Raw genomic sequence first — 11,690 nt, 5'->3', positions numbered from 1 at the left:
AACGGGCAGAGCTGCATTCTCGATGCGGGGCCTCCTCAACTCTTCTCCTCTCGCTGTCTCCATGCCCTCCTCTCCTCCTCTCCCAATGTGCCCTCTCGCAGCCCTCCTTCCCCTCTCCCATGCCCTACCCTTCTCGCATGCCCTCCTCTCCTCCTCTCCATGCCCTCCTCTCCTCCTCTTCCCATTCCCTCTTTCTCGCCATGCCCTCCTCTCCTCCTCTCCCATGCCTCTTCTCGCATTGCCCTCCTCTTCCTCTCTCGGATGCCCTCCTACTCTATCCTCCTCTCGCATGCCCTCCTCTCCTCCTCTCACATGCCCTCCTCTCGCATGCCCTCCTCTCCTCCTCTCGCATGGCCCTCCTCTCCTCCTGCTCCACATGGCCCTCTTCTCGCCATGCCCTCCTCTCCTCCTCTTGCATGCCCTCCTTCTCCTCCCTCAACTCCTCTCCATGCCCTCCTCTCCTCCTTCTTCCATGCCCTCTCTCCCCTCCTCTTATCTTCCTCTCACATGCCCTCCTCCTCTTCCCATGCCCTCTCTTCCTCCTCTCCTCCTCTTCACATGCCCTCCTCTTCGCATGCCCTCCTCTCCTCCTTCTTGCATGTCCCTCCTCTCCTCCTTCTCCTCCTCTCACATGCCCTCCTCTTGCATGCCCTCCTCTCCTCCTCTCGCATGGCCTTCCTCTCCTCCTCTTGCATGCCCTCCTCTCGCATGCCCTCCTCTCCTCCTCTTGCATGCCCTCCTCTTGCATGCCCTCCGTCTCCTCCCTCCATGCCCTCCTCTCACATGCCCCCTCTCTCCTCTTGCATGCCCTCCTTTCTCCTCCTCTCTCCTCTCACATGCCCTCCTCTCACATGCCCTCCTCTCCTCCTTCTTGCAATGCCCTCCTCTCCTCTCCTCTCACATGCCCTCCTCTCGCATGCCCTCCTCTCCTCCTCTTGCATGCCCTCCTCTCCTCCTCTCACATGCCCTCCTCTTTGCATGCCCCCTCTCCTCCTCTCACATGCCCTCCTCTCGCATGCCCTCCTTCTAGCCCCTCCCCATGCCCCTCCTCTCCTCCTCTACTCCTCTCCCATGCCCTCTCCTCTGCATTGCTCTTCCTCCTCTCTCCTCCCACATGCCCTCCTCTTCCATTGCCCTCCTCTCCTCCTCATACTCCCTCCCATTTGCCCTCCTTCTCGCATGCCTTCCCTCCTCCTCTTCCATCCATGCCCTCCTCTCCTCCTCTAGTCCCCTCCCATGCCCTCCTCTCGCATGCCCTCTTCTCCTCCTCTTCCATGCCCTCCTCTCGCATGCCTTCCTCTCCTATGCCCTCCTCTCCTCCTCTCCTCCTCTCCAATGACCTCCTCTCCTTCTCCCATTCAGGATCTACATGAACTAAACAGCTCCTAAAATAATCTGGTAACTCTGTCTTTTCACTCACTTCACAGTAATTACCCAGGCTCCTCTCTGCTGATGCTTAAATAACTGTCTTGTAGACTGGGTGTCCCTCCTGTTTGTCATCGTCTCTGTTCTCGTCTCTGCTTCTTTCTGTCCTCCTCTCTGTTCTCCTGTCAGTTCTTCTTTCTGTCCTCTGTCCTCCTCTGTCCTCCTTCCTTTTCTCCTCTCTGTTCCTCCTCTCTGTTCCTCCTCTGCCCTCTTTTCTGTTCTGATCTGACCAAACACAACACAGAAGAGCCACATCACATGAGGTAAAAGAGAAACAAGTTAAAATGGAAGAGTGTGTGGTGGACACAGTATGTGTCTTTTTCCGGTAACCCCCTCTCTCTGTTCTTTCTCTATTTTCTTTCTCCCTCTCACACACTTTCTCTCTCTGTTCTATCTCACTCTCTCTTCTGCTATGATGAAGTCCCAGCCAGTCTCCCTGATGCAGAATAACAAAAGAGGGCCCGACAAGAGCAGAAAGAAAGACCCAGACAGAGAGAAATAGATTCATATAGATATATACAGTACCAGTCAAAAGTTTGGACACACCTACTCATTCAAGTTTTTTTTGTATGTTTACTATTTTCTACATTGTAGAATAATAGTGAAGACGTCAAAACTATGAAATAATACATATGGAATCATGTAGTAACCAAAAAAGTGTTAAACAAATCAAAATATATTTGAGATTCTTCAAAGTAGCCAACCTTTGCCTTGATGACAGCTTTGCACACTCTTGGCATTCTCTCAACCAGCTTCATGAGGTAGTCATCTTGAATGCATTTGAATTTACAGGTGTCTTGTTAAAAGTAAATTTGTGGAATTTCTTTCCTTAATGCGTTTGAGCCAATCAGTTGTGTTGGGACAAGGTAGTGGTGYTATACAGAAGATAGCCCTATTTGGTAAAAGACCAAGTCCATATTATGGTAAGAACAGCTCAAATAAGCAAAGATAAACGACAGTCCATCATTACTTTAAGACATCATGTCAGCCCTAAAGGACTCAGACCATTAGAAACAAGATTCTCTGGTCTGATGAAATGAAGATTGAACTCTTTGGCCTGAATGCCATGCATCACATCTGGAGGAAATGTGGCAGCATCCCTACGGTGAAGCATGGTGGTGGCACCATCCCTATGGGATGTTTTTCAGCGGCAGGGACTGGGAGACTAATCAGGATCGAGACAAAGATGAACGGAGCAAAGTACAGAGAGATCCTTGGTGAAAACTCGCTCCAGAGTGCTCAGGACCGCTGACTGGGGCGAAGGTTCCTCTTTCAACAGGACAACACAGCCAAGACAACACAGGTGTGGCTTCGGGACAAGTCTCTGAATGACCTTGTGTGGCCCAGCCAGAGCCCGGACTTGAATCCGATCAAACATCTCTGGAGAGACCTGAAAATAGCTGTGCAGCGACGCTCCCAATCCAACCTGAAAGAGCTTGAGAGGATCTGCAGAGAAGCATGTGAGAAACTCCCCAAATACAGGTGTGCCAAGCTTGTAGCGTCTGTGAGAGAAAAATTACAAAATCATGTTATAATACTGTTTATGCATCGAATTGCTTTGATGAGTACTCTCTCATCTGTGTCTATGGGACTGAGTTGGCCCTCTGGAGCTTGAGCTGACAATTGACAATGACTTGGTGATAAAAACCTACAGCCGGCATTCCATAGACAAGATGTGGTGTGTGTGACCCGAGATAGAGATAGCCTGGAAAAGTTAGAATAATCCCTCATTGTCTCATCTTCATCCTGGCATCTGGGAAACTAAGCCAGGTTGGGGATAAAACAACATCCTGTGCAGATAACCAGGAGATGAACCCAAGGTGGCTTATGATGCCCCCCGATCAGCATTTGTAGGTTCCCTATATAAGATTTGTTTTTTCCATTATCAGTTAAGCTCTCTGCAACACACTCAAGAGAGTGGGGTCGACAGTMTCATTATTGCAATTATTAATCGATATTGAATAAAGATGATTGTTTGAAGAAATTACAAAAGTCTCTCACTTGATTCGAATATTCCACAACACGTCATACCCAAGAAGACTCCAGGCTGTTATCGCTGATGAAGGTGCTTCAACAAAGTGCTGAGTAAAGGGTCTGTATACTTATGTAAATATGATATTTCCATTTTTTTTTTTTTTATAAACCTGTTTTTGCTTTGTCATTATGGGGTATTGCGTATAGATTGATGATGAAAAATAAATAATTTTAATACGATTTACAATAAGGCTGGTATCAAAGTATTTTGAAAAAGGTACAAAGGTCTGAAAACTTTCAAATGCACTGTATGTATACTGCATATATATATATGAGAGAGAGAGAGAGAGAGAGAGAGAGAGAGAGAGAGAGGAGCATGCGGGAGATGACTCATTGACACCAGCTCATTCCTGTCTCCTGTGTTATACTTCTAACACGGAGGTTGTGGAGCCACTGAATACATTCAGCAAAGGCCTGAGAAACTTAACCAAGGTAATGCATCTCATTATGAAAGCAAAGAGTGAAAAATCTTCCCCTTTATTTACATTAGCATTAACATAATCACATTTAATGTCATTGTGAGCTTCAGTGGTGCTAGAGCAAAAACAGTTTGGTCATAAGTTGGGTCATGGTGGCCAGGGAAATAGAATATTTGAATTATACAGCACATAGAGACTTTGAGGAAAAGAGCTGTGGAGATGTTTCCCTGCTGAGCACTCAATAAATTCCTGGCTTACAAATCATTACTAATCATTACTAATGCCTCTTCCTGCTGCCACTACTTCAGATCACCTGATGTTTGACTGTTTATCCCGCTGTGTGCACAGGTGCGRGTGTGTGTGTCTGTGCACAGGTCTGTGTGTTTTCACACGTGCGTGTGTGTGCCTGTGTGTGTGTGCGTGCGTGCACAGGTGCGTATGTGTGTGGGCACAAAGACGAAAGATCACCTAAGGACACACAAAAAACACAAAGTACCGGAGTACATTCTCCTCATCACTCAAGACAAGTGTAGTTACAGGAAGCCTCCCATCTGAGGGGACAGGAAGAGAGAGGAAAAAGAGGCCAGGCTTGGCTAACAATAGCAGAGAGCAGAACAGAGAGAGAGAGAACAGAGATTAGTAAAATCATCCATCACTGTCCCAGTCGGGCCTCAGCCTGAGGGGAACATCGTGATTTAGTGGTGCGAGGACTAAAAGCAAGGAAAAATAGAGAGAGAGAAAGCGAGTGATAGAGAGTGTGCTGCTTGTGGCTGTGTGTGTGTGTGTGTGTGTGTGTGTGTGATTGTGTGGTGTGTGTGTGTGTGTGTGTGTGTGTGTGTGTGTGTGTGGTGTGTGTTGTGTGTGTGTGTGTGTGTGTGTTGTGTTGTGTGTGTGTGTGTGTGTGTGTGTGTGAGCATTGTACTTTGCGTGTGCGTGTTTATGCATTGTTTGTGTTATCTAATGGGCCAAAGGAGATGAGATCTGCGCGGCGCATTGGCTGTTGCGCCATCAGCCAAAGCTGGAGAAGGTACAGGAACAGCCGTGGGGACTTGTGGCTTCAACCTCAACCACAGCCACAGGCCTCACCCATAGCCTTACCCACAGCCTCACCCACACCTCAGCTGGCACAGAGAAGACTGGGCTTACCTTGCCTCAGCCTGGTTCCACATTATGGTCAGATCCTGCCTGTGTTATACGCTTCAATCTCCTCCTGTTGATTCTAATGTTAGAAATCATTCGTCACACATCTCACGCATGAACAGTGCAGTGCAGTCAATACAGCCATTGCTCGTTGTGGGTTGTGTGTGTGTCGTGTGTTTGTGTGTGTGTTGTGTGTGTGTGTGTGGTGTGTGTGTGTTGTGTGTGTGTGTGTGGTGTGTGTGTGCTGTGTGTGTGTGTGTGTGTTGTGTGTGTGTGTGTGTGTGTGTGTGTGTGTGCTGTGTGTGTGTGTGTTGTGTGTGTGTGTGTGCTGTGTTGTGCTGTGTGTGTGTGTTGTCGTGTTGGAATGTCAGTGTGAGCGTGTATGGTAGAGTCCAGTGTGTTGGTGCATAGAGTTAGTGCCAAAAAAATGGTCAATGCAGGTAGTCCGGGTAGCCATTTGATTAGCTATTTAGCAGTCTTATGGCCTGGGGGTATGAGCTGTTCATAGTCTTGTTGGTTCCAGACTTGGTGCACTGGCACTGCTTTACATGCGGTAGCAGAGAGAACAGTCTATGTCTTGGCTGGCTTTAGTCTTTATAGAGGTCCTGGATGGAAGAGAGTAATCATTTTAGCGGGTGCTGCTAGCGCTAACTTCTGGCTACCATTACAAAATCCTATACGAATCAGCAGTAAGACCATTCGTCAGCCACTGGGCACTGGGAATCAAAAGATACATTAAAGACCAAGTTCTGTCACATCCCATTGGYTTTCAGTGACCTTAAAACATGCTGCAGATACCAGTGAAAGGATCACTAAATCAATTTAGAATGCTATTGGCCTGAATACAGCCCAGACTGATGGCCATTCTCCACTTCTATACGATTGCCCAACCTGAAATATAACAACAATGCATCAACTGTCCTGTTTTCATGAAAATACATTCTGGGTCTCGTTACGTGCCTGTGTGAGTTTCTCACTTTCTGTCCCTCTCGCTGCCAATTCTCTTTCTTTCTCTGCTGTGGCTGACTCACATATTTCATTCTTTCTTATCTCCCTCCCTCCGCCCTGCAGATCCCTAATGAAGTCACATGTCCCCTACCATTTCAACTGACTTACCATCCTACCCCAGCCACCCATCCCATCCCAACCCCCCCTCCCCGCCCCCCTTGGAGGATAAAGGAGCAAGGATGCTTGATAAGGAGCTGGCAGATGCTACGGTTATCGATCCTGCATCCCATCCTGCTGAGCAACCGTTTCGCCCACCTGCTTCCAGAGATTCCTGCTCCTTCATCCTTTACCCTGTTTCCTGATGGTCCAGCTTAGGGGGTCTGGACTAATTAAACAGAGATAATGAAACAGGATTTTACTGAGCTGATCAACACCCTAAAAGGCTCTGAAAAGCATCCAATTACCTCTGGTCCTGTGAAGTCGCTGSGTCGCGGCTGTGAAAGGTTRAGCAGGCTCTTAGCACGTCATATCTGGCTTAAAGACTACTGCCACTCTGTTGGCATAACTTTTGACAACTGACACCTTTTGGAAACAAAAAATGCTCTACAGAGATGATGGACTCCACCCAAACCATCTAGGAGCCTGGACTCTACTCATATTTCAAGGCTGGGTTAAGATATTGACTCAGAGYRAGACCAAGCCCCGTTCAAGTAATACATCCCATCCTCTCAAAGTGTTATCGTCGTACTGTTGTCTATACTACCAGGGGTGTTGTCAGTTGTAATCTTGTACCCATTRGTTTGAACTCCATTCTTAGATCTGCTATTGTTAGATKAAAAGAGGAGCCCAATGTAGTCTGCTCACCCAGTGCTTTTAGTTCAAATGGGAATTCCATAAACTTGAATACCCCATCGGAGTTAACTAAACTCAGCAAAAAAATAAACGTCCTCTCACTGTCAACTGTGTTTATTTTCAGCAAACTTAACATGTGTAAATATTTGTATGAACATAACAAGAATCAACTGAGACATAAACTGAACAAGTTCCACAGARATGTGACTAACAGAAATMGAATAATGTGTCCCTGAACAAAGGGGGGGTCAAAATCAAAAGTAACAGCCAGTATCTGGTGTGGCCACCAGCTGCATTAAGTACTGCAGTGCATCTCCTCCTCATGGACTGCACCAGATTTGCCAGTTCTTGTTGTCGAGACTGTTACCCGACTCTTCCACCACCAACTTGCACCTGCAAGTTCCCAGACATTTCTGGGGAGGCGCCTAGCCCTCACCCTCCGATCCAACAGGTCCAGACGTTGTTCAATGGGATTGAGATCCGGGCTCTCGCTGGCAATGGCGGAACACTGATGTTCCTGTCTTGCAGGAAATCACACACAGAACAAGCAGGATGGCTGGTGGCATTGTCATGCTGGAGGGTCATGTCAGGATGAGCCTGCAGGAAGGGTACCACATGAGGGAGGAGGATGTCTTCCCTGTAACGCACAGCGTTGAGATTGCCTGCAATAACAACAAGCTCAGTCCGATGATGCTGTGACACACCACCACAGACCATGACGGACCCTCCACCTCCAAATCGATCCCACTCCAGAGTACAGGTCCTGCGACGTTGTTGCCGGTGATGTCTGGTGAGGACCTGTCTTACAACAGACCTACAAGCCCTCAGTCCAGCCTCTCTCAGCCTATTGCGGACAGTCTGAGCACTGATGGAGGGATTGTGTGTTCCTGGTGTAACTTGGGCAGTTGTTGCCATTCTTTACCTGTCCAGCAGGTGTGGTTCGGATGTACCGATCCTGTGCAGGTGTTGTTACATGTGGTCTGCAACTGCGAGGATGATCAGCTGTCTGTCCTGTCTCCCTGTAGCGCTGTCTTAGGCGTCTCACAGTACAGACATTGCAATGTATTGTTCTGGCCACATCTGCAGTCCTCATGCCTCCTTGCAGCATGCCTGAGGCATGTTCACGCAGATGAGCAGGGACCCTGGGCATCTTTCTTTTGGTGTTTTCAGAGCCAGTAGAAAGGCCTCTTTAGTGTCCTATGTTTTCATGACTGTGACCTTAATTTCCTACTGTCTGTAAGCTGTAAGTGTCTTAACAACCGTTCCACAGGCACATGTGCATGTTAATTGTTTATGGTTCATTGAACAAGCATGGGAAACAGTGTTTAAACCCTTTACAATGAAGATCTGTGAAGTTATTCGGATTTTTACGAATTATCTTTGAAACACAGTGTCCTGAAAAAGGGACGTTTCTTTTTTTGCTGAGTTTAGTTTGTTGTCTTCTTTTGCTAAATCAGAAGTTTTTATCCTGGGGGACTTAAATTYTGATTGGTAAATTCAGTTTTTGTATATTATTTGAATGTGTTTATGTAGATACTGAACAAAAATATAAAACGCAACATGCAACAATTCCAAAGATTTTACTGAGTTAAAGTTCATATAAGGAAATCAGTCAATTGAAATAAATTCATTTGGCCCTAATCTATGGATTTCACATGACTGGGAATACAGATATGCATCTGTAAAAAAAAAAGTAGGGGTGTGGATCAGAAACCCAGTTAGTATCTGGTGGGACCACTATTTGCCTCATGCACTGCGACATCTCCTTCGCATAGAGTTAATCAGGTTGTTGATTGTYGCCTGTGGAATGTTGTCCCACTCCTCTTCAATGGGTGTGCAAAGTTGCTGAATATTGTCAGAAACTGGAACATGCTGTCGTACACGTCGATCCAGAGCTTCCCAAACATACTCAATGGGTGACATGTCTGGTGAGTATGCAGGCCATGGAAGAACTGCCACATTTTCAGCTTTGTTTCAGAATATTTAATTGTCTGGCAACAGCTCTGGTGGACATTCCTGCAGTCAACATTCGAATTGCATGCCCCTCAGAACTTGAGGCATCTGTGACATTGTGTTGTGTGACAAAAATGCATATTTTAGATTGTCCTTTTATTGTCCCCAGCAGAACATGCACCTGTGTAATGATCATGCTGTTTAATCAMCTTCTTGATATGCCACACCTGTCAGGTGGATGGATTATCTTGGCAAAMGAGAAATGCTCACTAACAGGGATGGAAACTAATTTGTGCACATCATTTGAGAGAAATACGTTTTTTGTGCGTATGGAACATTTATGGGATCTCTTATTTCAGCTCATGAAACATGGGATCAACACTTTACARGTTGCGTTTATATTTKTGTTCAGTGTCCTTACACTGTGGTCAACTTTCCATCTATTGAGCTGTGCTTTCAAAATGCAACTTAATAAACCCCCGTCACATCACCTCACCTCTTTTCTCTCACTGCTTAGGTTGGACAACATAGTGTTTTGACCCTGGAGGTTGCTTCTCAGCAGTAAACAACAAGCAGTTCACTGTTGCTCTCTTCTGTTGTGGGATGGGCAGGCAGCACTAGCTGATTGTCCAGTGAATACCATCTTTTCACTTGACCTCTCTGACATCTCCCCGGTGGCYTCCTACCATCTCAGCTTCCTGTCTTACGCCACTGACCAGTGTTCTCATATACATAGAGACACACAGAGACACCAAGGACGAGATGTTCTCACCTACCTGCCCTATGAAATACATCAGAGTCAGGGCATCAGTTAAGCCTACGGAGCTACAGTAACAGTGGACCCTCCATTTTGTACTTGATTCTTCTCTAGAGATTTAGAAAACAGCAGTATAAGGTTKGCAGTGCACTGACAGACCTAATGGTGGTGGGTAACCTAGAGGGAGGATATTTGTCAAGCAAAACCATGGCAATAAGAGTGAAGAGGATTACATGACATGCAAGGATGTTGCTAGATTAGGTAAGACTGGCTTCTCTACATTGACAAACAAAAACATTAGTAAACTAGGCGTGTGTTGTTCTGAGTCTGTAAGCCTGAGGGCTTGGTTTGTTGTGATACCATAAGGCATAGAGCGATCTCTTTTTCCATCCCTCTCCCTCTCTCCCTCGCTCTCTCTTTCTCCCTCTCTCCCTTTATCCTTATCACTGCATTTTTTTCTCCCTTTCTCCATTTATCACGCTCTCTCTTTTTCTCTCTTTCTCTCTCTCCAGTTAACCATGTCACTTGTTAGTCTGTAATTATCTGTTGTAACTAAGTACTGGTGTTTCTACCTTTGACCTTTTAACTGCCACTATTAAATGTCTGCCAGTGTTGAATGTTATGGTTAAAGTTTTACACCAGACTGGGGCAAGGACACACTGATAATGTATCTGTGACACTGTGTGATTCTGTAGCTGCTGATGTTGTGACTTCCTACAAACTTTTTAGGCTGGTGTTTACAGAACATTTGGTGCAGTGTGATTAATATAAAAGGGCCTTCTCAGAGAACGCCCGTTAGACATTTTCTCTGTTGCAACTTGTAATTAAAGCAAAATTATTTTGATGGATGTTAATCAACAACTCCTCTCCTTTTTGTTTACCTGAAAATGACTGTTACAGATGGCTATGAGGATGGAATACTCAATGTTTCAGCCTTGTTTCAGGTTTGTTTCCTTGGTATTAAAACAAACCACTGGAATTCGGTATATGAGCCCACTGGGCACACATTGCAGTTCAACATCTAGTTTTGATTTACATTTGGTTGAGTTGTCACCTACAACTTCTTATGGCTGCAATCCCGTTAACGGGATGATATGACAACAGCCAGTGAAAGTGCAGGGCGCCAAATTCAAACAACAGAAATCTCATAATTAAAATTCCTCAAACATACATGTATCTTATACCATTTTAAAAGGTAATCTTGTTGTTAATCCCACCAAAGTGTCCTATTTCAAATAGGCTTTACAGCGAAAGCACCACAAACAATTATGTTAGGTCACCGTCACTGCAAAATCACAGAATAAAACACAGTCATTTTTCCCAGCCAAGACAGGAGTCACAAAAAAGCAGAAATAGAGATAAAATTAATCACTAACTTTGATGATCTTGCATCACAGATGACACTCATAGGACTTCATGTTACACAATACATATATGTTTTGTTAGATAAAGTTCATATTATATCCAAAAACCTCAGTTACATTGGCGGCATGTTCAGAAATGCCTCCAAAATTGGAGAATATGCGAGAAGAGCAGCGTCAAATACTAAATACTCATCATGAAACTGTTTTGAAGATTACATTTTACATAGAAGTTAAAGATGACACTGATGTGGCTTAATGCAAGCGCCGGTTGTGTCTAGATTTCGAAAAGCGTTTATGGGCAAAACACAAATTCAATGCGTGCTGACGAGAATCAGCAGGTCAGCCACAAAAGCAAGCCATAGCGAGTACGGCCTGCCCAAATTGTGCAGGTCAGTAGACAAAGTCTCATAAGAGAAGCTATGATGAGGAATCTTGCACGTACCGTTGCTGATCTTCGTTGGAATGCCACTCGCGAGGAGTCCCGACTTCCACAGAAAGTGTGTTCGTGGTTTTTTGCGGAGTACATGTCCGATCATTATGTGCAAATAGGCTGTATTTTTTGTTGCGGTTGTTGGTTATACAGAATCCAAGTCAGGAAGCGCGTTCACCTAAAACCTAACAAAATGTCCAAAAGTTCTGTAACAGGTCCGTAGAAACATGTCAAACGATGTATTGAATCAATTCTTTAGAATGTTTAACATAATCTGTAATAACGTTCCAACCGGAGAAGTTATCCATCTGACTTCAGATGAGTCGATGGAAATCGGATCTGCCCTGCTGTAGTGGTGGGACGCGCGG

The 11,690-nt window shown here is 45.5% G+C and overlaps 1 protein-coding gene across 2 annotated transcripts in view; it reads right to left on the bottom strand.

Moving 5' to 3' along the window:
• Window positions 1-11,690, bottom strand: part of LOC111953079 (yjeF N-terminal domain-containing 3-like) — a 90,138-nt gene that overhangs the window by 27,921 nt on the left and 50,527 nt on the right. The window contains exon 2 of one of the 2 annotated variants that reach the window (XM_070435144.1): window positions 1,421-1,650. The exons of the other annotated variant lie outside the window; for it this stretch is intronic. Coding sequence (XP_070291245.1) covers window positions 1,421-1,500 — 80 coding nt within the window. The 5' untranslated portion in view covers window positions 1,501-1,650. The remainder of the gene's footprint in view (window positions 1-1,420; window positions 1,651-11,690) is intronic. 2 annotated transcript variants of the gene reach the window in all.

This window comes from Salvelinus sp. IW2-2015, linkage group LG26, assembly GCF_002910315.2.
Source record: "Salvelinus sp. IW2-2015 linkage group LG26, ASM291031v2, whole genome shotgun sequence".
NCBI lineage: Eukaryota > Metazoa > Chordata > Actinopteri > Salmoniformes > Salmonidae > Salvelinus > Salvelinus sp. IW2-2015.
The sequence above is the reverse complement of the archived record's forward strand: the minus strand, read 5'-3'. Positions and strand labels throughout refer to the sequence as shown.